At 36.9% G+C, this 27,478-nt stretch overlaps 1 protein-coding gene across 4 annotated transcripts in view; it reads left to right on the top strand.

The window, feature by feature from the left end:
• Nucleotides 1-27,478, top strand: part of LOC135097465 (E3 ubiquitin-protein ligase HERC2-like) — a 229,028-nt gene that overhangs the window by 98,034 nt on the left and 103,516 nt on the right. For all 4 annotated transcript variants that reach the window (XM_063999465.1, XM_063999433.1, XM_063999564.1 and 1 more), the window contains 7 exons: nt 12,130-12,290; nt 15,388-15,579; nt 18,847-18,991; nt 19,812-20,002; nt 21,495-21,624; nt 25,081-25,197; nt 25,451-25,581. In XM_063999465.1, coding sequence (XP_063855535.1) covers nt 12,130-12,290; nt 15,388-15,579; nt 18,847-18,991; nt 19,812-20,002; nt 21,495-21,624; nt 25,081-25,197; nt 25,451-25,581 — 1,067 coding nt within the window. The remainder of the gene's footprint in view (nt 1-12,129; nt 12,291-15,387; nt 15,580-18,846; nt 18,992-19,811; nt 20,003-21,494; nt 21,625-25,080; nt 25,198-25,450; nt 25,582-27,478) is intronic.

The following is a 27,478-nucleotide window of genomic DNA, read 5'->3' as shown; positions in this document are numbered from 1 at the left end:
TATTTTCTCTGTCAAACTTCTTGTCATATCCATTCTTATCTTACGACTCTATCATGCATCTTTTTATATAGGTACTCAGTTTCTTCAATTATCACAACTTTCCAGATAATTGTTCCCTCCTCTTTAATGACTCAACTATCTATCATTCTTATACTAAACATAATTGTTTTTAGGTTCTCCTTTCCCAAAGGTCTCATTTGGAAATTTCACATATCATTTCCTACTACAGCAGCTTCCATAAAGCTAGGTGTTTTGTGTCCTCCCAGCCAATTATTTTCCTTTTCTCAGTAACTAACCTTCTACAAGCACCTTATCCATCCTTGTATGGGATACAGCTTCCATAAGAGTTTCTGAGAAAAGGATAGAGTGGCAAGTTGTTTACCTCATAAATTCCTCTCCTTTAACAAACTCTTCAATATGTCACTCACCACCACAATGTTGCACCTTTTGTTCTTCTACCATTATTTCCCTGGTTTCTGCTCCTCCAAAATTGATAACTTCATGTCCTTTTGTCTCACTATACAGGACTATTCACAATTATCTCCATTTATATATATATATATATATATATATATATATATATATATATATATATATATATATATATATATATATATATATATATATATATCCCTTTCACTGGAGAAGCTCTGGAACTCTCTACCAATTTTTGTTTCTTGTCCATCCAATTGACTTGAACTTTAAAATTATGAGTATCAGGACACCTGCAAAACTAAATTGCCTGATTTTTTTATTTTATTTTTCTATTTTATTTTTATTTTATTTTTATTTTTTTTTTTTGTGTGTGTGTGATTAGCATTTTGGGAGCAGCAAAATGGGCTGAGTTGTTTGTAATTTTTTTTGTGCTCTTGGTCAAACTCCTTGACTTTTTAAGATTTGTTTTAAAGTTTGTCTCTTGGATGACAGAGACTCAGATGGAAAGTAGATTTAATGTTAGCTTTATAGTGAATGTTAGAAGCAGATATAAGAAGTCCTAGGAGTTCATTTCCCTTCTGAACTCTTCATATGGATTAAATAAATGGAAGGGTAGACTTCAACTTGCATATCAATGTGCCGTTGGCAAATGTCATTTGAGAAAACGAAAGGGAATCTTTTTCACCCAATGTAACAGAAAACTGTTTTTGTTGAATACCTTTTCATGTGCTTTGTAGCTGGTAATGGTGTGCAGAAGACAGATTAATGGATTTTGATGTATTAATTTGAACTAATAAAAGCCAGTCTGGTTGATTCTGATTTCAGGGAATATCTGAAGTTTTATTTGAATAAAATGTGTCTGAAACTTTACTGTACAGTTAATTATGCTCATTAAACTGTAAAAGATGAACCATTGAAGGAATTATCTTGTCATGGCCTGAGATAACAAGAACCAGAGTTTACAGTACCGCAGGAGATATAATAATCTTAATTTACATTTCAACTCAAATTTGAATTAAAGATAGATATTATGCAAATACCATGGCTTTGAATTAATTTGAATTTATATCCATTTTTTTTTTTTTTTATGTAGGAAGGACACTGGCCAAGGGCAACAAAAATCCAATAAAAAAATATGCCCACTGAAATGCCAGTCCCATAAAAGGGTCAAAGCAGTGGTCAAAAATTGATGAATAAGTGTCTTGAAACCTCCCTCTTGAAGGAATTCAAGTCATAGGAAGGTGGAAATACAGAAGCAGGCAGGGAGTTCCAGAGTTTACCAGAGAAAGGGATGAATGATTGAGAATACTGGTTAACTCTTGCATTAGAGAGGTGGACAGAATAGGGGTGAGAGAAAGAAGAAAGTCTTGTGCAGCAAGGCCATGGGAGGAGGGGAGGCATGCAGTTAGCAAGATCAGAAGAACAGTTAGCCTGAAAATAGCGGTAGAAGACAGCTAGATAGGCAACATTGCGGCGGTGAGAGAGAGGCTGAAGACAGTCAGTTAGAGGAGAGGAGTTAATGAGATGAAAAGCTTTTGATTCCACCCTGTCTAGAAGAGCAGTATGAGTGGAACCCCCCCAGACATGTGAAGCATACTCCATACATGGACGGATAAGGCCCTTGTACAGAGTTAGCAGCTGGGGGGGTGAGAAAAACTGGTGGAGACATCTCAGAATGCCTAACTTCATAGAAGCTGTTTTAGCTAGAGATGAGATGTGAAGTTTCCAGTTCAGATTATAAGTAAAGGACATACCGAGGATGTTCAGTGTAGAAGAGGGGGACAGTTGAGTGTCATTGAAGAAGAGGAGATAGTTGTCTGGAAGATTGTGTCGAGTTGAAAGATGGAGGAATTGAGTTTTTGAGGCATTGAACAATACCAAGTTTGCTCTGCCCAATCAGAAATTTTAGAAAGATCAGAAGTCAAGCATTCTGTGGCTTCCCTGCATGAAATGTTTACCTCCTGAAGGGTTGGACGTCTATGAAAATACGTGGAAAGTGCAGGGTGGTATCATCAGCGTAGGAGTGGATAGGACAAGAAGTTTGGTTTAGAAGATCATTAATGAATAATAAGAAGAGAATGGGTGACAGGACAGAACCCTGAGGAACACCACTGTTAATTGATTTAGAAGAACAGTGACTGTCTACCACAGCAGCAATAAAACGGTCATAAAGGAAACTTGAGATGAAGTTACAGAGAGAAGGATAGAAACCGTAGGAGGGTAGTTTGGAAATGAAAGTTTTGTGCCAGATTCTATCAAAAGCTTTTAATATGTCCAAGGCAACAGCAAAAGTTTCACCAAAATCTCTAAAAGAGGATGACCAAGACTCAGTAAGGAAAGCCAGAAGATCACCAGTAGAGCGGCCTTGACGGAACCCATACTGGCGATCAGATAGAAGGTTGTGAAGTGATAGATGTTTAAGAATATTCTTGTTGAGGATAGATTAAAAAAACTTTAGATAGGCAGGAAATTAAAGCAATAGGACGGTGGTTTGAGGGATTAGAATGGTCACCCTTTTTAGGAACAGGTTGAATGTAGGCAAACTTCCAGCAAAAAAGAAAGGTAGATGTTGACAGAAAGAGCTGAAAGAGTTTGACTAGGCAAGGTGCAAGCATGGAGGTACAGTTTCGGAGAACAATAGGAGGGACCCCATCAGCCTTCCGAGGGTTTAAGCCAGCGAGGGCATGGAAAACATCATTGCGAAGAATTTTAATAGGTGGCATGAAGTAGTCAGAGGGTGGAGGAGAGGGAGGAACAAGCCCAGAATCATCCAAGGTAGAGTTTTTAGCAAAGGTTTGAGCAAAGAGTTCAGCTTTAGAAATAGATGTGATAGCAGTGGTGCCATCTGGTTGAAATAGGAGGGAAAGAAGAAGAAGCAAAGTTATTGAAGATATTTTTGGCTAGATGCCAGAAGTCACAAGGGGAGTTAGATCTTGAAAGGTTTTGACATTTTCTGTGAACAAAGGAGTTTTTGGCTAGTTGGAGAACAGACTTGGCATGGTTCCGGGCAGAAATATAAAATGCATGAGATTCTGGTGATGGAAGGCTTAAGTACCTTTTGTGGACCACCTCTCTATCACATATAGCACGAGAACAAGCTGTGTTAAACCAAGGTTTAGAAGGTTTAGGACAAGAAAAAGAGTGAGGAATGTACGCCTCCATGCCAGACACTATCACCTCTGTTATGCGCTCAGCACACAAAGACGGGTCTCTGACACGGAAGCAGTAGTCATTCCAAGGAAAATCAACAAAATACCTCCTCTGGTCCCCCCAACTAGCAGAGGCAAAACGCCAGAGGCACCTTCGCTTAGGGGGGATCCTGAGGAGGGATTGGAGCAATAGGACAAGATAAAGATATGAGATTGTGATCGGAGGAGCCCAACGGAGAAGAAAGGGTGACAGCATAAGCAGAAGGATTAGAGGTCAGGTCAAGAATGTTGGGTGTATCTCCAAGACAGTCAGGAATACGAGTAGGGTGTTGCACCAATTGCTCTAGGTCATGGAGGATAGTAAAGTTGTAAGCTAGTTCACCTGGATGGTCAGTGAAGGGAGAGGAAAGCCAAAGCTGGTGGTGAACATTGAAGTCTCCAAGAATGGAGATCTCTGCAAAAGGGAAGAGGGTCAGAATGTGCTCCACTTTGGAAGTTAAGTAGTCAAAGAATTTCTTATAGTCAGAGGAATTAGGTGAGAGGTATACAGCACAGATAAATTTAGTATGAGAGTGACTCTGTAGTCATAGCCAGATGGTGGAAAACTCGGAAGATTCAAAAGCGTGGGCATGAGAGCAGGTTAAGTCATTGCGCACATAAATGCAGCATCCAGCTTTGGATCGAAAATGAAGATAGAGAAAGTAGGAGGGAACAGAAAAGGGGCTACTGTCAGTTGCCTCAGACACCTGAGTTTCAGTGAGGAAAAGAAGATGAGGTTTAGAAGAGGAGAGGTGGTGTTCTACAGATTGAAAATTAGATCTTAGACAGCGAATGTTGCAGAAGTTAATGAAGAAAAAGTTGAGGGGGGGTGTCAAGACACTTAGGGTCGTCGACAGAAAGGCAGTCCGACCTGGGGACATTTATGGTCCCCTCCCCAGATGGGGACTCCAAGGCTGATGTAGGAGTCGCCATGATGATTTTAAAATTTTTGAGTGAAGGGTGTGTGTGTTATTAGGTGCTTGTAGTTTTGTGTGGAGGAAGAGAGTTGTCTTTAGAGGGCAGGCTGTGACTGCCCCCTTGTGTTGTGAGACACAAAGGGAAACGTTCAGTGAGGTCATAGCTAGGTTTAATGATAAGTTCACAGCACCCCCTGAACAGTGCTTTAGACCTCACTGGGAGTAATTATCGTTTTGGCAGGTGTCTACTGCCTCCTCCTGAGTTGACCAATCATGTTTCAAAACGGGAAATTTCTTTAGTTGCTCTGGCTGTACTTCCAAATTGTGTGTTTCTAGATAAGTAGATGTGTAGAATACTGCCATAAAATCCATGATGGCAGACCCATAAATTAGTAAAGCAGATGCATGGTGCATGATGTTATGTGGCAGTTTTGTTACATAAATAGAACCTTGGTGCATGAAGGGACAATGTCCCACTTTTATTTTCATGTGTGTGTTCTGATGAAAGCAGGTTTATGGAAATTGGATAAAAGATCAGAATAATGTGAACATTCTAGATACAGCACTCTTGGGAAATTGATATTCTTTTTGTTAATTATACTGTTCTTGTAATTCTAGTTATCTTTAGTGAAATTACTTATGGGAGTAAGAAAATTTTGAATTGAGAAGCAAAGCTTCCAAGTTACAAGTTCAAGTATCAAAGGTAATACCTCAAACAAAATTGTCTAAAACTTCAATACCCTCTAAATAATGTATCAACTTTTTATAAGTAGATTTCAGTCAGATCTTGCATTGCTTTTATGTGAAAGCCTGCTTTGAAGCAGAAACATAATAGTGTCTCTGAATCATCTATCTACAGGTGATACATTGGTAATGGAATGCAATGTACAAGGTGTGATCCAAAAATACCCAGATAGTCTCAGTAAAGAAATGTAGGCTTAGATACTTTATGTTTTAATCATTTCAGTTCCTCTTGAAAGAGTCTCAGTAAAGAAATGTAGGCTTAGATACTTTATGTTTTAATCATTTCAGTTCCTCTTGAAAGTAAGTCCCTTTGGGAGTTGATACAGTGAGCCCAGTTCTTTTTCCTCTATTCAAAGTATCTCTGGAACTCTCTCTGATAGATGCTGTTTAGCACACCCCATTTCTCAGCTTGAACCTCATAGACATCATTAAATTGCTGCCCCCACCTCCAGACAAAGCTGCAGTTTTGAAAGTAAGAAATCACTGAGAATTAGGTCAATAGCTGCTAGACAGACAGACCAGAAGACACTTCTGTATGTGCCTTTTATTTGGACATTGCCTTCTTACATTGTTCATCAAATGCCTGAGAACCTTTATGAAAAGTGCTGGTTCACAGCATGATCTGCATGGAGGAACTCAATGTAAATGATTCTCTCCACTTGAAGTACAAACTAACAAACTTTGCTCTTTTTTGTGTCAACTTGGGCTCTTCCACTGGTGTGACAGCTATGTATTTTCTGAGCAGTAGCCATCAACCCAGCTTTCATCACCAGTGATGACCATGGAGGGAAATTTTGAGTCCATACTTCAGACACATTCGTAGAGATATCTGCTCACAATCAGCCAACCTTGCCTCTGGTCTCAACAGGTTGGGTATGAACTAGGCAGCAATCCACTTTATGTTGAGTTTCTCTGTGAGAATTCATTGTTACGATGACATGATGTACCTCTTCACTGTTTTCTCCAGTCTGCTAGTTGATAGGTGATCAGAACATTCAACAACTGCAATTGACATTTCTTTCACATTTGAAACACCAAAGCCACTCAAATGTAAGAATTTTGCTATTTGCACCACAATCAAATATGGAACCATCAAGTGGACCCATATCACTATTTTGCCGAGCTTGAAGCAAAACTTGATACACATGTGCTGCTCTTTTTAAATCTACCATTTTACCAGGCAACTAAAATGAGAAATCCATATAATACAAACATTAGCAGATAGAAGTTGCCCATGAAACAAAATGCATCTGTCCCTCACTGTGAGCTGGCACACTGTAAATAGAATTGTTTAGCACTTGCAAGCTTCCCCAGCCTGCATTATTATCTGTATTATTATCCAAATGGATGGTCCTGGAGATTTTTGGATCATACCTTCTTTGTAGAAGCTCTCATAGATTTTCTGATGTTATTCTGGTAGAATTAAATGCAGGGAATATATATATATATATATATATATATATATATATATATATATATATATATATATATATATATATATATATATATATATATATTATGTTATTCTGGTAGAATTAAATGCAGGGAATATATATATATATATATATATATATATATATATATATATATATATATATATATATATATATATATATATATATATATATATATATATATATATATATATATATTCCCTGCATTTAATTCTACCAGAATAACATCAGAAAATCTATGAGAGCTTCTATAAAGAAGGTATGATCCAAAAAAAATAAAAAAATATTTATATGACTATAAAGAAGAGTTAAGGGTAAGAATAGAAGGATATATTCCTTTTATATGAAGTATGAAGTGAGATAATACTAAAAAAATTAAGTACAGTCATGTCACTCCAACGTACAATATTCTAACGCTAATTGCATCTAACATGAGGAGTCAGTTTGCTTCCAGGTCATGCTCTAATGTGAGGAACTTAAACCCTAATGTGGGGATAGGCTGCAACAAGCCACAGGGATATCTGTAATGCGGAGTAGGGTAACACTAATGTCAGTGCCAGTGTGCCAGTGTGCCAGTGCTGCCGCCACCAGTGCTGTTAACCAGTGATGCGAGTTTACTGAGAAGAAGGGCAGGCTGTAGCTGTAGCTGCTGCCACTGCCATCCGTATTGATAGCTTAAGTGAGCATTTATCATCTGTAAGTAAAAATAGCTTTTTTTTTTTTTTTTTTTTTTTTTTATATATATGATTGTTACTGTACTTTACTGGTTTGTATTAGTTATCCATTTGATGTTTTATGAACTTCTTTGTATTTATTACCTTCAGTTATATGAATAAAAATTTAGATTTCATAGGTAGTTTGGATATTTTTTAATTTGATTTTTTAAGTGGCTCGTCTCAGCCAAGTTGGAACAGTAGTCATTTTCTGCCATTGCTTTCATTAAAACTCTAATGCAAATTACATCTGACATGGGCCAGTTGTGGAACTGAACCCCAGCATTAGCAGTGACCTGACTGTATGTAATTTGTACTAAAGGCAGTAGAAATGTTTAGTTGTAATGGAAGATACTGTTAGAGATAGAAGAGAAAGTTATAGCTATACATTATTAAAAATATTGAGAATAACTATGTATAGGTTTTGCAGTAGTAATGAAATGACATGAAGGATTTAAAAAAAAAGTTGGATTTATAACAATTATAAACAGATAAATAAGAAAATCAATAGCTTTAAAAGTTACCATATACAGTGGAACCTCGGTTTTCAAATTTGATTTGTTCCTGAATGCTGTTCGAAATCTGAAATGTTCAAAAACCTAAACCATTTTCCTCATAGGAATCAATGTAAAATGGATTAATCTGTTCTCAGACACTGGTCCACCATGTCTTAGCAGGTAATGACTGACGCTCCTGCTGCTAAGATAGCTGTTCCACAACATCTCCATTTTAAAAGTTTTTTATTCTGAAAGGATGTATTAAATGAACTTAGTGACACAGAACTCATTCTTTTTGTGACCAATCAAGTGAGGGAAGCCTTATAGAGTGACGGAGAGGAGCAACCCACTCACTGCCAAAATGAAGGTGATCATAGCACTTGGACAGCTTGCTGCTGGAAAAAGCTACTGGGAAAATGCAGTTGTGCAGTAGTGATGGCGTTGCGGGTCATAGGTAGAGCCACAGGAGGCTCAGGATTACTCCTGAGTGCCGAATCCTGTTTATTTACATCGAAGCCCTTCTTTAACGGGATCATATTTAAGTTATTTCAAAGTCTTACCCTCTGTATCTCTCCTCCAAATATATAAAAATAAAGGAAATATTTATAGAAACTGTAAATTAGTATTAAATGGGAGCTTTTGCTACATCTTGTAGTATTTGAAATCAAGTAACTTTGTTCAAAAGCCGAATTATGGTACGGTAACTGAAGTAATTATGAGTTAAAATTTTTGTTCAAAAACAGATTTGTTTGAAAAGGGAGATGTTCAGTAACCGAGTTGTTTGAAAAGGGAGATGTTCAGTAACCGAGGTTCCACTGTATAAGTATTATGTAAAGAAGATTATTAAGATAGAAGCATGTTCTTGAAGTTCTTTTTAAAGGAACAACCTCAAAAACATTAAAAACAAAGCACTCAACATTGTCATATATAATAATATTAATTTTTACCAGCAATGTCATATCTGTATCTCACCCTCTTTTTTTTGCACTGGTCAATGGAACATCATTTGTATTCATGGTTGCAAGCAGAGTATTAGGGAGAGTTTGGGTTCGTGTTGTGAAGGTTTGTGGGTGTTGACAGGAAGCAGGGTGACTAGGTGTGAGGATTTCTTTGTGAAGCATCTTTGTGGACTGAATACATGACAGGTTTCAATGATAATGTCCCATGACAGGTAAATTTTTTTTTTTTTTTTTTTTTAGTGATTCAGACAGGTTTCAATGATAATGTCCCATGACAGGTCAATTTTTTTTTTCTTTTTTTTTCAGTGAATCAATTTTCTAAGGAGTTGCAAATGAAATTATTGTTCTTTTTTTTTCAGGTAAAGTATGCAAAATTTTAAATGTTTTAGGAGGGGGAACTCTGTATGGTTGAAAGAACATATTGAATGGAAGATGCTAGATATTCCCTACAAAGTTTGCAGAAATATTAATGATTTTTGTAGTTATTTTTTAATAGAACCTATGCAAGATGGAAAGAAAACATTAAATTAACATGTTAAAACAAGGGAAGCTATTAATACAAGAGTTTTAGAACCAGTGATGAAAAGATGTGCAATACAGTAAAGATATTTTGGATTGTGAAATCACAGGACCTGAAAAGGTCCTGTGACCTCACAGGCCCCTGAAACTTTCATGGACCTGAAAGTTTCATCAGAGGATGCCCTTTATTTCAATGCCCAGTCAAGGCAGACCAAGAGCAAAAACAATTTCAGGAAAAGTAAAGAAAGCCTGCTGATTGTCTCTCCCTCCTCAAAAAAAAAAAAAAAAAAAAAAAAATTTCAAAGAAAGAACCAATTGAAGTTTAGAGGTACCTTGAGATTCTTATCTTAAACAAAGTCAAGTCATAGGAATGGTGAAATACAGATTCAGGCAGAGAATTCTTGAGTTTGCCAGTAAAAGGTACATGTTAACACTTGCATTAGGGAGGTGGACAAAATAAGGATGAGAGTGAGTAGAAAATCTTGTGTAGGGAGGTCACAGGAAAGGAGCATGCCATTGACAAGTTCAGAAGAGTGGTCATCATGAAAATAGTGATAGAATATGAAGTGGGAGAGACTGCAGATAGTCAGTCAGAGAAAGGGCATTAATAAGACAAAAAGCTTTTGATTCTACCTTGTCAAGAAGAACTATGTGACTCGAACTTTCCATATGTGAGAGGTATACTCTGTACATGAGTGAATAAGGCCCCTGCATAGAGCAGGCAGCTATAAGGAAAAAGAAACTGGCAGAGACAACAGTACCAGGCACCCATCTTCTTAAAAGTTAATATGAAAGGGGGTCACATATAACAGTGTGTTACCAGTGATGTGGATGCATTTGTCAAAAATACAAAAATCTTAAGCCAGTAGTTCTATCAGAGATGATGGATCATAGGTCCTGCTATTTTTGTTTGCAACACATGAAAGCTGAAGCTTTACTTTCCATTAATAAAAAAAGTCTGTATTCAAATCTCATAGAAAACTGATGTTTAAATGATATTATTTGATACTGATGGCATTAATTATCCAGCATTAATTTATGGAATAATAATGGATATGGCTGAATTATTGAAACAATTAACTAATATTCTTCACGTTGAATATCTCTAAAGTAAATTAAAAGAATGAAATGATCAAAGTCTTCAATAAGAAATTAATAAAAAGAAAGATACATGCTTAAACAAAATGTTAGTGTAGAAAATCCTGAAGTACAATATAAACTTTTTTTTTTTATGTAAAAGGGCCACTGGCCAAGGGCAACAAAAATTTAGAATAAAAAATACCTACCTAAATGCCAGTTCCCAAAGAAGAAATGCCAAGTTGTATTATCATATTATAATAAAATGATATATATATATATATATATATATATATATATATATATATATATATATATATATATATATATATATATATATATATATATATATATATATATATATAGCATTTAATGTGCAAGACTTTAAAGTTTCAATAGTTGGAAATGAAGGCAGGAAGAGAAAGTTTTAAATATAGGTTATGGAAATGTTGCTATATATTTTATGAAAATTAAATTCTGGTATATTCAGTGTCTTACAGATATAGCTAGGTTACCACTAATGTGCAATATAATAAGATGAATCACATCTAACATGGGGTATTAGTTTGCCTCTAAGTCATACTTTAATGCAGAGGACTCAAAATCCTAACATAGGTATGGGCCTTAACAAGTTGTAGAGAAATCTGCTGTCACCATCACTCCTGCCACCTTGCAGTGATGCTAATTTATCTACTGTCTAGGTTGAGGGAATAGGATGCCACCATCTATGCTACCTGCAGTGATGCTAGTGTAGAGACTAACTGGGATAGGGCTGTTGCCAATGCCACCACTCACAGTGATGCTAGCTTAGAGACTGACTGGAAATAGGGAATGGACCACCGCTGCTGCTACCATTCTCTGCCACCCACAGTGATGTAAGTTTAGAGACTGACCTGTGCTTTTGTGTTCAGCAACTGTGCAATTCTCTTGTGATCTGCAGCAATGAGGTTGCCCCTGCTGATATCATAAGAAAATTATTGTTCTATCATTTGCATTTAGTGATGAAGGCCATAGCTTTGCACCTAAGTAACTTAATGGGAGTGTGAACACCAACCAACTGAGGAAAATACATGTATGAGGTTGTATCAAGAGTGAGTGTTCATCAGCTGTGTGTATAAACAATGGCTGTGTGGTTTTTTAATACTGTACTAGTTTTTATTCATTAGCCTTTGAATGTTTTATGAACTTCTATGTATTTGTCACCTTCAGGCATATGGATAAGAATTTTTTTTGTGTAGTAAGTAATCTAGAAATGTTTAAGTTTTGTAAGAGCCTGTCTCAACCAAGTTGGAATCGTAGTAATTTTCTGCCATTACTTTCATTGTAACATTGACAACAAATCACATAAAATGCAGGCCATTAGTGAAACCTCCTTCCTACATTAGCAGCAACCTGACTGTAATGCATTTTGGACTTGTTTTGTTTATATAATTGTTTTACTATACTTATTTGGAGAAAGCCTTACAGCTTCTTAGTACCATTTATTTATTTTTGACCTCTGTCTGTTGATTCTGCTGCTCTTATATAGTTTATCACACTTCACACACTGAACTTTTGCTTTTCACTAAGAATTTACATGTTCTTTTCTTTAGGTCATTCACCACTAAAAAATGTATTTTTCCTTAGTGACAGAATCAGGCCTGAGCCGGAAGCACCCTATCCTGGTATTGAGAGACTCCTGTCTGCAGTTGCTTCGCTCCCTCACCATCTCTACAGGCCTCACTTCTCACACTATGTCTCCTGCCAGTGTGCGGACAGTAGCTGCCCTTCTGCATTCCATTCTACAGGTAAATTAGCTGCTAGTATAGAGGGAGGAGAATTGATTTGGGATTATCACTGCTTTCGGAATATGTTATTTGCTGTTATTGTATAGGTGCAGCAGAATGATCTGACATATTTATAGGTTCAGTAAAAGTGAAATAGAGTAAAGAAAGAAAAATGTGTTTTTATTTTCAAAATGCACATATAATACCATTTTGTTTCAATTGGCTTTAAGTATTAAATTTGCACATATAATACCATTTTGTTTCAATTGGCTTTAAGTATTAAATTTGTCTAATGGGTGCCATTAATGCCCATACACTGTTGAAGGCATTCACAAAAGTTGTCTGTAACTCGACAGGCCATTTCACTTGGAATGGCAGGAATATCTTGATGAATGGCATCTTTTAATTGTTCAATAGATCAAGGGCGATGAGTGTATACCTTTGATTTCAGGTTTTCCCACAGAAGAAAAGTCACGGGTTCAAATCAGGTGATCAGGCGGGCCAACTGATGTCACTGCGCATTGAGGTCAAATGAGTTGAGAACATCTTGTAAAGAATTCTTCGCAAACTTTTATCAGAAAGCCTAAGAGCAGTGGTGTGTGTGTCCATGCAGAATGTCACGGAGACTGTTGAACTAAAGCTCTTACCACTGCCACATTTTCTGGAGTTCTGGCAGTCTGAGGTCAGCCAGTTGTTTTTTATTTCAGTGCTGATTCATTAGCTCTGAAGTTGGTAACCCATAACAAAATCATATTTTTAGTAGGTACGGGATCATATCTACCAAGCCAGAAGTGCACACGGATTGCTCTTTGTGTTGCAGTTACTGATTTGTTGTTGTTGATAAACATTTCCACAATAAAAGCATGATGCTTGCCCATCCAGTTCATATTGCCAACTGAAAACGAAATGGAACAAAATGTCACAAATGGCACCAATTAAAACAAAATGGCATTATATGTACATTTAGAAAATAAAAACACATTTTTTGTTCTTTACTCTATTTCGCTTTTATTAAACTACAAATGTGTTAGATAATTTTGCCATACCCTGTGGATCCTTTAAATGTAACACTGCAACTTTTAATGTTTAGTGATGACTGACTTCAAAGTCTAGATTTTATTTCATCCCTCATTTGTTCAGTATTTAATTCTTCAATCACTAGTAGATTATCCATGTTATTTCCCTTCTTCTTTTTTTCATTCTTTACTTTATTCTTTCCTTTTGTCCGTCTTTTATTATTCTTCTCATATTATTTTGAAATTGTATTTATCTTATTCCAATTCATTGCTTCCATTCTCCCTTCCCTTTCTTCCCTTCTCTTGGTTAAATGAATTTTTCCATATTCCTTTCTCCCTTTTTTCTATAATGAACTCAGCATTATAGTAGTGCACAAAGATTTGTGTTTAATCATTCCCAACAAAAGAGGCAAAAGTTGGGGCATTGATCATATGTGAAAAAAGATAAATGGTCTCCAGCTTATTTTAAAACTTGCTCAGGATCTAACCCTTTGCCAGTGAAAACTTTTGAAAATGCTTAAAATTGCAACAATATACCCATACTGTAAACAACAAAATATGAGGGAAAAATCCTTAACTGGCATGCTAAAGTGAAGTGTTAAAATACATGTGGGTTGGTAGCCCAGGCTGGTAGCTGTCACACTCACTTATGGATTCAAGAATATCAGACATACAATATGTATCTCTTTTCTTTCTGTCAGATATACCTCTTTAATCACTTGTAGTGTTTTTTTAGTTCATTGGAATAAGTTTGCTTCCAAATCTCCATGGAATAGCTACCCATGCCATGCCTTTCTGGCCTCAGTTTAATGTCCTGGGCACTCATCTTCACCTTCATCACTGTCAGGGCTCATCACAATGAGCATCCCTTCTGAGATTCTTTAAGATGAGATGGCCATCCCTCCTCATATGATTGTGTTGTATGTCTATAAAGCTAGGTTCATGCCATTTCAAGAATGTACAGTAGCATAATATTTAATAAAACATTACCATAGCTACAGTTTAGGTGAAAAAAGACTAGAGGCACTACCAGATGATAATAATCCTGGTAATCATTCACATCATTGGAATCACTATCTTTTTCCAGAATTATTTTCTGTCTTGGCCCATAAAACTACGCAAGGGACTCTCAGCCAGTATCACATATTTCACCATGAAATTCACCACCTTGGGAGGCACCAGACACCCCAACTCCACACTCATCCTGTGCTTGGTGTTGTCGGCTCATTGTATGCACTGTTTGAGTTATAGTTGTGCACAGAAACTACTTGCTTACAAGAAATAAAAAGGGACCAAACGGAGGACCTTTTTAATTGTGGTGGGTAAGCAATACAACGCATCTCTCATTGGCTAAGAGTAAGCCAGCAAGCATTGTGATTGGCTGAGATGCCCTGAGTCCCCTATGTCTCTGTAGCCCTGGTATGTGACAAGCATCCCTTGTCATAGGCTTCTCCCTCTCACATAAAGGGACAATACTTGCTTGTGCTACAAAACATGTTGGGTGTACCTTTTCATGCAGGAAAAATTATTGACTTGTTTCATTTGAGGTGAAGACCAGAACATTGATTGTATAGAATGTTTTGTAAGGAATTTCAACCTTATTTATAGTGTGAAAACAGACACTCGTCTATTCCCACTGGATAGTAGACACATCAAAATAGTGATACCCAACAAAGAACAGATTTTCCTGGAATGGCACAAGTGTCCCTTTTTATATGGGGGCCTCATATCACTAGATGCACTGATAGCTATTGTAATATGGAAACAAGCTCAGAAGGATCACAATCAACTAATGCTTTAAGTGCAATGTTGGATATTACAGAGGAAGACTCTGATATTGCACAAGATGTCAGTGAAGTGATAACTGACTGTAAGGCAAGATGGGTGGCTCTCTCTCTCTCTCTCTCTCTCTCTCTCTCTCTCTCTCTCTCTCTCTCTCTCTCTCTCTCTCTCTCTCTCTCTCTCTCTCTCTCTCTCTCTCTCTCTCTCTCTCTCTCTCTCTCTCCCCCCACATTACTTAATCAACAATTAGGACACTACACTTTGGTTATTAATAATCTTATATGTAATTATTTATTTATCTTTGGAATTTTCCTCTCCAGGCAGGAACAAGTCAGTCAGAGGAGTGTGATGCCCTTTTGAAGGAGCAGCACAGCTCGTGGTGCACACTTGGTCTCGTACGTTCAGTCAGCTGTTCTCCAGTGCTATGTAGGAGCCTGGCCACTCCTCCATGGGTCAACTTACTGTTAAACCTGGCACAAACCTACATAGGACCTGCTTCCCTTTACCGCAGGGTCAGTGAAGTCTCAGAAGAGGCCTATTTTGTGAGATATTTTATGTGAATTTTTAATGATGTTCTTTGTGAAATGTCTAATATTTTGCTAACATAATACTAATATTTGATGCAGGTGTTATCTATTTTTTCAAATTGTTTATGTTAGAAATCAAAAGAAAAGTTTATTATGTTGTACCTTTAAACTATTTCAAACAAATTATTTATAGCAAGGTGTAAGTCAATTACATGGAATGGATGAAATCACAGATTTTGTCCTTCATGTATGACTACTTTTTTTTTTGCACTGAACTTGGGCAGTACCAAAAGATGTCCATCACCTGAACAGTGAGTTAGTTTATCATTTAGCCATTATTATAATAATAATTATTGTTATTAGTATAATAATAATAATAATAATGATAATTATTATTATTATTATTATTATTATTATTATTATTATTATTATTATTATTATTATTATTATTATTATTATTCCAAGTTGTGTGACTGATCCCCATAAAGTGGAAGCAGAAGGACTTTCTCTTCTCCGTCAGAGACCAATGGGGGCTAAGAGAGTGGTGTGAATGTGAAAGTTGTGTACTTAACTTGTCTGGGATATCTCCTTTTTTTGGTGGATACAACCTTGGTATGTGTATGTATGTATTAATATTATTAAGATGATGATAATGACTGATAATAATATTAACAATAATAATAATAATAATATGTTGATTATTATTATTATTGTTTTTTTTGTTATTATTATTGTCATCATCATTATTATATGGGCAAAAGTAATGTGGGTAAAGATAAAGTTTCAAAACAAGTTGTTGGCTTTCAAGAGTGCATGTGGCTTAGGAAGTGAAATGGGTGAGGTGGAGAAAGGTAATTTTTGGAACAAGGTAGATGATTGCATAGTTCTGGAGACAGTAAATGTACTGTTGTGGTATTTGAATGCTCAAGTGGGAAATGAAAATGTGGTTGGGGCTGATTGAAGGCATGGTGTGCAAGGTTGGAATTAAAATTGGAAGAAATTTAGAATTATGCATGGAGCAAAAAATGGTGATTTGAAATGTAATGTTGAAGAACAAGGATCAAAGAATATCAAGGAATGTATCAAGGAATGTGATGAAAAGGTTTTTGAATGTGATGGTGTGGAGAGGAAGCCGGTATGTCAGACCATTACCTGGTTGAGAAGTTGAGAGTAGACAGCAGATGTATAGAGGTGTGATGAGGGGGAAAGACAAAGTAAGTTTTGAAAGTGAGTTGGAGAAGAGAGAGAAGACAGTAGATTGCGAGGAAAAGATTGTGAATGATTGGAATGTATTGCATGACTGGGAAGTGAGTAATGGGAAGGAAGAATGGCATTGTCTCAGATGTGCAGTTGTGGATTGTAAAGGTAGTGAGTGATGGTGTGAGGAGGTCAGTGTGGCTGTAGAAGAAAATAAGTGTGCATATGGAATCTGGCTATAAAAGAAGGATCAGGAATCATGCAACAAATAGAGAGAGAAGAGAGACCAGTCAAAGATGTTGCAAAGATGAGGGGATGAGAGGTGAGATAGTAAGCTGACAGGAAGCTTCCAGGTGAACAAGAAAGTGTTCTGGAAAGAAGTAAAGAGGACAAGGAATGGTTGTTGGAAGGAATGAAACGTTTCTTTGTAAATAACAGGGCACGTGTGAGAGTTGGTGATGGTGTGCATGAGTTTTTATTAATCATAGTAGGTTTGCATAACATTTGTGTAATGTCACCATGAATATGGCTGGTGTGGTAAAGGAAATAAATATGAGGGTTTTGGGCAGGGGCCTGAGTTTGATTAGTGGAGAGGGAAGGGTATGGAATCTGAGTCGGATACTATTTGCTGATGATACAGCTCTGATAGCTGATTCAGAGAGGAACTTAAGAAGACTGATAAAGGAGTTTGGGTATGTTTGTAGGAGACAGCTGAAAGTCAGTGTTGGTAAAAGTGAAGTAATGAAATGCTTAAGAGAAATAGATGGTGGAAGAATGGAGATAAGATTAAATGGAGAACAACTGGAAGAGTTGGAGTGTTTCAAGTATTTGGAATCAACAGTTACAGTGGACAGAAAAATTGAGACAGGTGAAGTGTAGGGTGAAAGAAGTAGGAAAGGTACTTGATGGCCTGAGATAGATCCTTAAACATCAGACACTGGGTATGAGTGTAAAAAAAAGTTGTATGAAGGAATAATGGTGCTGTATGGTGCTGAAGCAGGGAACATGGGAGTAGCAGAGAAAAAACAATTAAATGTAAAGAAAACAAAGTGTTTGAGGAGTATATGTGGAGTAATATGTAGGAATAGAATAAGAAATCAGGAGGCAAGATGAAGAACTGGTGTTTTGAGAGAGTTTGCTGGACGGGCAGATCAGCATCTGTTAAGATAGTTTAGAAATAAGGAAAGTTTAGTAAAGAGAATAATGCTGTCAGATGTGCACAGTGAAAGGTTAATAGAAAAGCCCATGCCTGGAGTGAATGGAATGAATGAAATATGTGAAGAGAGCACTGAATGAGAAAGGGATGACTGTGTAGTAAGCAAAAGTGATTGTGCATGAAGGAGATGAATGGAAAGCGACAGTGGTGAATGCACTAAAGGGACACAGTCTCATTGAACCTTGGGTGGGGGATATGTGCGCATTTGGCAGCGCCTATTAATTAACACATGGACACAATTAGGGCTTTGGGCACCCATAGGATGTACTCTGCATCTGTTGTAGTCTCAGAATTAGAGTAGGCGTGGGGAGAAGGAACAGTCTCATTATGAAGGGACAGGTTTAAACCAATGAATGCTTTGGATGTGTGGCCAGCTTCAATGTGCCTGGACTCCTGGGATGTTGTATGGTGGGCCACAAGACTGTTACTCTCCACCAAGGCCTAACAGGACTAAGAGTGTGATGCTTTGTCTGGGCCACCCCATGTGGGATTGCCAGCTTGGTTAATAGATACACAGATGCATACATACATAGATGTGTAGGTTGATTATTATTTTTTGTGACATAAATGAGATAAATGATTTTTACCATATCATGAAATTGCCATTAGAAATTTGAAAGAATGAAGTTTAATGTATGCTTCTAAATAAGTAGTCATAATTTTTGGGGATTCTAGGAAAGTAAGTTGATATCTGATTTGATGGTGGTTTATTTAAGATATACTACCTGTGATATTTTTTTTCATGTCATTTCATATCAAATGCACAAAGATGATGCACAAAGATGATGCAGTGATCATAATGGTTAGGTTCTTTATGAAATGATTCCCTTTCCCCGTAGATCCTTGCCCTGCGACTACTAACATCTGTGCTCCCTCACCGCATTGATGACCTAGAGGAGAGACAGGCATTGTTGGATCGCATCTTCTCCCTTTTAGGCAACACCATCCTTACATGTGCCAATGATCCAGCCATCTCAGCCACTAGTAAGGATGAACTTTTTTTAAGCTATTAGTAGAAAGGATGTGTAATGCAACTATATAAAATATCCATGTTCTTGGTGATCTTTGTAAAAGAAGATGAATGCTTTCAACATTTTTTTGTAATACAATTTTATCTTTTGGCTAGTTTTACCCATTGTCTTATTTTAAATTTCCTGGCATATAGTTCCATTTTTTCTCTTGAGCTCCATTTAATTATGTTGTCCTGATCTTTGTAGCTATTTATAGTTATATTTATTTTCTATTTTCTTAGGAATTTAGTATCATTTGTGAATAGTCTTATAAAATTATTCACTTCCTATATAATATGACAATAAAAATATGACAATACTGATTCTTGGAAGTCGTCTCAGAATTTTATGGCATTTTAGTTATAGGAGTCATGCTTATAAAAATTTAATCTTAATTCGGGTAAGAGACTTAGGGATTGAGTCTGAATTGGCATTCTCAATTAGAATATAAGAATATAAGGGAAGCTCAAAGAAACCAGCAGGTTGAAATGTGGCAGTTTCTATGTAAAATATAGTTGCATATATCCACCTGTCATCCTTATCCATAGATTTATCTGGTTGTCTTTTAAAGCTCCCTATTGAGTTTAGTGAAATGGCAATAGCATGTGACCTTGCTTGTTGTCTATCAGACTTTCTATACTGAAGTGTGTGTGTGTGTTTGTGTGTGTGTGTGTGTGTGTGTGTGTGTGTGTGTGTGTGTGTGTGTGTGTGTGTGTGTGTGACTAGTCTTTTGTGCATGTGAAAAGAAAAAGAAAAAAAATATGCACAGAATTACATAATTGTACTTTTCACAGATAAAAAATCCCATGGTAGCTGTGTTGCCATCACATCCACCCACTCCAGCACAGTTTCAGAGGCCATTGTTTCCCTGGTGCGAACTCTTCATGCTTTGCCAGTGTGGAATAGTGTCATCAATGAGGCCATTGTGGAGCGCTTGGGGTTAGTGGCTCAGCTGCTTTCTGATCTCTCACAGTTTCAATTTAAGGTAAGTGTTTGATCAGCTAATAAATAGTATAGTAAATGCCATTCTTTGAAATGTACAAAAACTCTTTCACAGATAAAAAGGGTCTGAATTCCAGTTGACTGAAATTTGGAATAACCAAAGTTAGGATTGTTTAAGACAATTATCTGTTTGAGAGTTGCTGAAAACTAGGAAAAAAATTCATGTAAGCAAAATTAGAAATTGGCTTTTAGTGAAACTGTTATGTCTACACTTATAAAGTATTTGAAGATTAAGGTACAAATTTTTGAGTAATCAGGAATGTGGCTTTCATTTTCTCACAGGTTCTTCAGTTCACTGTACAAGAGATTACTATACAAGCACCATTCAAGGAACTTCTCTGTATGTCAAATTATGAAAGATTGCAAAGAGACAAGGGCTTGATACTCCATAAATATGATAATATCTCCTATTATTTAATATCTCCATTACAATTAAGAATTCATTCATTCTTGTCATTCTGGTAAATGACAAAACACACTACCATATTTATGGAGTACTAAGCCGTTGTCTCTTTGCTGTCTTAATTTATTTGATATACAAATAATTTTCTCCAACATTGTTTGTATTGCACTTTCTTGTACATTGAACTGAAGAAGCTAGCATAAAATGGAAGCCATGTTCCTGACAACTCAAAAATCTGTATCAGGCTGAAGATATTCTTCCAACTTGGCCAGAAAATGTGCAATCGGACTATGTTCTCACTACATATACACAATTATGGATACTTTACTTTTAAGCCACAATTTTTCATCAATCTTTTGTGCACATCCATGAGATATTCTGTACTTGTTCATTTGAGGCTTTCTTTATACACCATTTTTTTTAATTACTCATTGAAGAATACTACTTTTGAGTCTCTGTAAGAAGTAAAGATTCCCAGTAGAAATTTCTGATCCTGCTTCTATTCCTTATAGTTCCCTGACATTCTTACAGAAAAAGGAAAGATATATAGGAGTATTCTTACTCGTCTTTTTTCAGGGCCATCTATGTCTCCCTGTAGTAAAGACATAATTTGTTTGGTAAAAAAATTCTATTCACCACAGGATTAAAATAAATGTTTAGCTCCCTGTAGTAAAGACAAACAATTTATTTGGGTAAAAAAATTCTGTTCACCACAGGATTAAAAGAAATGTTTAATAAGTTAAATGTTTCATATTAATCTTCAGTGTAATGTTAGTATGTCATCTGTGATCTAGGTTATTTCTGTTTAACAATATACTTTATACTCTAATTCTTCAAGTGAGTGAAATGAAACATTTAGAGTTCTCGTCCATTTTTATCTTGGTAATTGATTAATAAAATTAATTGGTTTAATTTACTGTAAGTCAGTGATATAAATGGACTATATTACATAAATGGACTATATTACAATGAATCATGGAAAACTGTTATTTTTGCAAATTTGAAATCAAATGTGTCATTGTAAACTATACTAATTAATTAAGTTATTAATGCCTTGATTCTTCCTTGCTAGGTTGATGACTGCCACCCTGGTAGTCTGGCATGCCAGGCCACAGGCATTGCTGCCTCCTTGGCTATCATTGGAGGTATTGATGTACGACCACGGCTGGGTGGTGAGGTGGCGCTCGAGGAAGGACTGCTTGGTGAGACATTTCTACTACAAACACTGATCTTAAAATGTGTACTCAAATATAATTTTTTTTATGAATTACAGGTTATGTAATGTTTAAAATGTTTCTCTTTACATTCATGAGATTTCAATTTCATAGGAAAATTAAGATATTACAAATGAATACATTCATCCTTTGATATCCATGGTTTTAAGTTACACAGTTTTACATGTTTGTGAACTACACAATAGATATTGACAAATTGATGAACTGGGAATCTGTAGGTTTCTTAATTTTCCTTTTAGAATAAAAGTAGGAGTGGTAAAAGGAAAAGAGAAGATAAAGAGATGGGAGAGGCAGCTGAACAACTGAATCATTTCACTTTATTTGTGTGGATTGAGCTAAGTTTGTAAGAGCAAAAGAGAGTTGCTCTCTCTCTCTCTCTCTCTCTCTCTCTCTCTCTCTCTCTCTCTCTCTCTCTCTCTCTCTCTCTCTCTCTCTCTCTCTCCTTGCTAGACACTGCTAGATGCTTTTTGTGGATATTCTGCAGTGGAGGTGGTTGTGGTGCTTGTTTGTCACCTATTAAGTCTTTTAATGAAATAATATTTTTATGGACATATGTGAGAGAATTGAAGCTAAAATAGGAAATGTTGGTGTAAGACTAAAACAAAATGGAGTGGAATAGGCTGAAGTGACATCACTGCAAATGAGTCTTACTAGGAGAAGATGAAAGAGAACTTCAGGGAGTAGTGAATAAATTCTATAGGATGTGTATGAAATAAACACCGAAGGTGAATGCTGGAAAAAGTAAGGTGATGATGTTTCGGAGAAGAGAAGTAGAAGTGTGTGATTTTATGATATCTTGTAGTGTGAATGTGCCAACTGTAGGAAGGTGTGAGGTGGTTTTGTGAGAAGAGGGAAGGGAGGAGATAAATGAGTTTTAAGTATCTAAAAAAAGTGCTAGATGAATTAAAAAAATAAGAGAAAGGGTTGTGAAATTTTGGAATATCATAGGATTGCTTGCAAGTTATGAAAAGAAGGAATGCTTTTTATTGATTTGGAAGAGAGGTTTAAGGAATACCACTCTCCTACCAACATTGACATATGGATCAGAAATCTGAATGTAGAATAGGGTACAATAATCAAGAGTATGTACTATGGAAATTAGCCATCTAATAAAAGTATTTTGAGCAACTAGATAAGGGGTGAATGCAATGAAAGTAAGTATGTGAGATATGAGTGCCTATGCAAGCAGTGCTGGAATGGTTGAGAAGGAACACACTGAGATGATATAGCTATATGGAGAGAATGAAGGATGAAGAGTTTGCAAAGAAAGTGTATGTGAGCAGAGTTCAAGGTGCTAAAGCTAGTATCACACTAGAGCATATTTCCATCAACCATCAATTTTCGATCTTCAAACATAGAGTGCTAACATCTACTCTGCCTAGCACACACACAGCCTTCTACTAACAAGTACCACCATCCTTTGACTTGTATTGGCAACAATGGCAGACTTGTTTAGAAGTGAAGCATTGTTTTCCAGTGATGCTGATGACATACTGATACTAATTCAACTTTAGAAGTAAGTGAAAGGTTTGGTTAAGTTAGGTTAGATTATGGGTACACTCTACTGGGTTAGGTTTAAGGTAAGTCCCACAGAATTAGGTTAGATCTCAGCAGGGTTAAATTTTGGATTAGGCATGTCCAATATTTTTCTAAGGCCATGGAGTTCTTGGTTTAGGTATAACAAATATTGATAATATCATTATCCTGTTGTAGGATCTTAAAATGTGAAGAATTCACTTCCTATAAGGCTAGCAGATTCCCCACCATTTTAATGAGTGTTACTTCAGCATCTCTTCACCATCATTCTTTCCTCAGAGTTGGAAATAATGTTTGTCACTTCTTTGGCTTGAGAAATACATGCATAATAGCAATTAAAACATGTCTGGACCTGCCCAATTGGTTCCTCTTCGTGTATATTGATAGTTTTCACCCATTAACAATTTTCTCACTTGCCCGGCTTTCATTTGTAGATAATAAACATATATTCTGTATGTATTTCTATGGTTTGATGTCTAACACTGTGATATTATAAGTTGAGAACATAACACAGTGCCATTTTGGATCCTGCTGTTGACTTTCACTGCTGCTTCCTGTATGTACAGGAAGCAAACTAGTGTCAGACAGTGGAATAGTAGTGTCCAAGAGTGGGATGCTTGTAGGATGGTCAATGGTAGTGCTAGTGTGATGCCAGCTTAAGAGGAGAGAAAAGCCACTGGGAAGATAGAAGGATAGGATTACATGTGTGAAAGAGATGTTATTATAGGCCAAGTGCTTGAACAAACAAAAAAGAAATGTTTAGGTAGGGAGAGGTGGAGCCTCTTCTGCCATGACCACTCCTTTAAGGAGTGAGGTATCAGAGAGAGAAATACAGTGGAAACTCGGTTCTCAAACTTAATTAATTTCTGAAAGTAGCTCAAAATCTAAAATGTTCTGAAACTGAAACTATTTTCCCCATAGAAATCAATGTAAAATGGATTAATCCATTTTTGAACACCTGTTCTTAGCAGCTTATGACAGATGATCCCACTGCCAAGATGGCCATTCCAGATCTCCAGCTCAGAAATCATTTATCCAGATTGGATGTATTAAATTTATTTAGTGACGTGGAACTCATCAGAAGATATTGTTTAGATCGTGCAGGTATCCTCTTTGTCACCGATTTAGTGAGGGAAACCTTACAGAGTGAGAAGAGGAGCAACCCACTTACCACCATGATGAAGGTGATCATAACACATGGACATCTTGCTGCTTGGAAAAGCTACTGAGAAAATGCAGTTGTGCAGAAGTGATGGTCTTGTGAGTCACTGAGAGAGCTACAGGTGGCTTGGTATTACTCTTGAGTCACGAGAACTGTTTGTTTACATTAAAGCTCTTCAGTGGGATCGCATTTACCTTACTTCAAAGATTGAATTACTGTCTTACCATTTGTGTCTCTCCTCCAAATACATAAAAGTGATGGAAATACTTATAGAAACTATAAATTAATAGTGAATGGCAGCTTTTACTTTTGTCTTTTAGCATTGAAATCAAGTAACTTTCTTCAAGAACTGAATTATGGTATGGCAATCAAAACAATTATGTTTTCAAAATTTTTTTCAAAAACCAATTTGTTCAAAAAGGGAAGCATTTGGTATCCAAGGTTTCACTGTAGATTGATAGATGGAAAATAAAAATCTGCATGGAATGATTGTATGTACCAGCATTCACATATGCAAATGAGACTAAGATGTAGATTGAGAGACATAGGTTAAGAATTACACATTGTAATATTTGGTTATTCAAATAAATAATGAAATAGTATAGGAATCTGCAACTATGACTGATGTGTGATTCAATGTGTGAAGAGTGAAGGTGTGACTCACGTGCTTGGTAAAATTACTGAATGTATGTTTTCTGAATAACATAGTACTTCTTTATCCATAGGCACTATTGCCCGCATTGGACAGCACAAAGTGTATGTGCAGCCCCATGAAGGTGGCCCATTACTGCGCCTCAGCTTGGCTTCTGTTGTGCCATCACCTAGCAAGCGCTTTGCTGTTGGTAAGTGATGCTAATTAAAAAGGAGTTTGTTATTATCAAATTACGCATGTGATTGTCATGTGTGGATTGTTTTTTGTCACTTACACTAGTAAGTAGTTTGCTAATACAAATATATTAATTCATTAATCATTTTGGGACTGTATTTTCCATTTTGCAAGTTAGACTGACTACAATTAAAATTTCTGGTGCTGTTTACAGTGAAGGACTATTTTATATCCTGTTTTATTATATATTATTCTTTCATTGGACACAGAACGTATGAGTGTTACAGCAGCATGTGTTCAAGTATGGGTCTCATTGGTGGCACTGGCAGGGGACTACTCCAGAAGCTTCCATGTGTCCAGCCCTCTCACTCTCTCTCCCACACTGCTTAGGATACAACAGGTTGGAACAACCTCTATGATAATTAATAGAAGTTTTTACTTTATTTACTGCCAGATATGATAATTTTTCCAGAGTTTTTTTTACAAAATTGTTTTTGTAGTTTTTATTTATTTATTTTTTTTATGTAGGAAGGATACTGGCCAAGGGCAACAAAAATCTAATAAAAAAAATGCCCACTAAAATGCCAGTCCCATAAAAGGGTCAAAGCAGTGGTCAAAAATTGGTGGATAAGTGTCTTGAAACCTCCCTCTTGAAGTAATTCAAGTCGTAGGAAGGTGGAAATACAGAAGCAGGCAGGGAGTTCCAGAGTTTACCAGAGAAAGGGATGAATGATTGAGAATACTGGTTAACTCTTGCGTTAGAGAGGTGGACAGAATAGGGGTGAGAGAAAGAAGAAAGTCTTGTGCAGCGAGGCCGCGGAAGGAGGGGAGGCATGCAGTTAGCAAGATCAGAAGAGCAGTTAGCATGAAAATAGCGGTAGAAGACAGCTAGATATGCAACATTGTGGCGGTGAGAGAGAGGCTGAAGACAGTCAGTTAGAAGAGAGGAGTTGATGAGACGAAAAGCTTTTGATTCCACCCTGTCTAGAAGAGCAGTATGAGTGGAACCCCCACCAGACATGTGAAGCATACTCCATTCATGGACGGATAAGGCCCTTGTACAGAGTTAGCAGCTGGGGGGGTGAGAAAAACTGGCGGAGACGTCTCAGAACACCTAACTTCATAGAAGCTGTTTTCGCTAGAGATGAGATATGAAGTTTCCAGTTCAGATTATAAGTAAAGGACAGACCGAGGATGTTCAGTGTAGAAGAGGGGGACAGTTGAGTGTCATTGAAGAAGAGGGGATAGTTGTCTGGAAGGTTGTGTTGAGTTGATAGATGGAGGAATTGAGTTTTTGAGGCATTGAACAATTCCAAGTTTGCTCTGCCCCAATCAGAAATTTTAGAAAGATCAGAAGTCAGGCGTTCTGTGGCTTCCCTGTGTGATATGTTTACCTCCTAAAGGGTTGGACGTCTATGAAAAGACGTGGAAAAGTGCAGGGTAGTATCATCAGCGTAGGAGTGGATAGGACAAGAAGTTTGGTTTAGAAGATCATTAATGAATAATAAGAAGAGAGTGGGTGACAGGACAGAACCCTGAGGAACACCACTGTTAATAGATTTAGGAGAAGAACAGTGACCGTCTACCACAGCAGCAATAAAACGGTCAGAAAGGAAACTTGAGATGAAGTTACAGAGAGAAGGATAGAAACCGTAGGAGGGTAGTTTGGAAATCAAAGCTTTGTGCCAGACTCTATCAAAGGCTTTTGATATGTCCAAGGCAACAGCAAAAGTTTCACCAAAATCTCTAAAAGAGGATGACCAAGACTCAGTAAGGAAAGCCAGAAGATCACCAATAGAGCGGCCTTGACGGAACCCATACTGGCGATCAGATAGAAGGTTGTGAAGTGATAGATGTTTAAGAATCTTCCTGCTGAGGATAGATTCAAAAACTTTAGATAAGCAGGAAATTAGAGCAATAGGATGGTAGTTTGAGGGATTAGAGCGGTCACCCTTTTTAGGAACAGGTTGAATGTAGGCAAACTTCCAGCAAGAAGGAAAGGTAGATGTTGACAGACAGAGCTGAAAGAGTTTGACTAGGCAAGGTGCAAGCACGGAGGCACAGTTTCGGAGAACAATAGGAGGGACCCCATCAGGTCCATAAGCCTTCCGAGGGTTTAGGCCAGTGAGAGCATGGAAAACATCATTGTGGAGAATTTTAATAGGTGGCATGAAGTAGTCAGAGGGTGGAAGAGAGGGAGGAACAAGCCCAGAATCGTCCAAGGTAGAGTTTTTAGCAAAGGTTTGAGCAAAAAGTTCAGCTTTAGAAATAGATGTGATAGCAGTGGTGCCATCTGG

This window comes from Scylla paramamosain, chromosome 1, assembly GCF_035594125.1.
Source record: "Scylla paramamosain isolate STU-SP2022 chromosome 1, ASM3559412v1, whole genome shotgun sequence".
NCBI classification, from domain to species: domain Eukaryota; kingdom Metazoa; phylum Arthropoda; class Malacostraca; order Decapoda; family Portunidae; genus Scylla; species Scylla paramamosain.
Note: the sequence above shows the minus strand (reverse complement) of the source record. Positions and strands in the feature narration are given on the sequence as shown.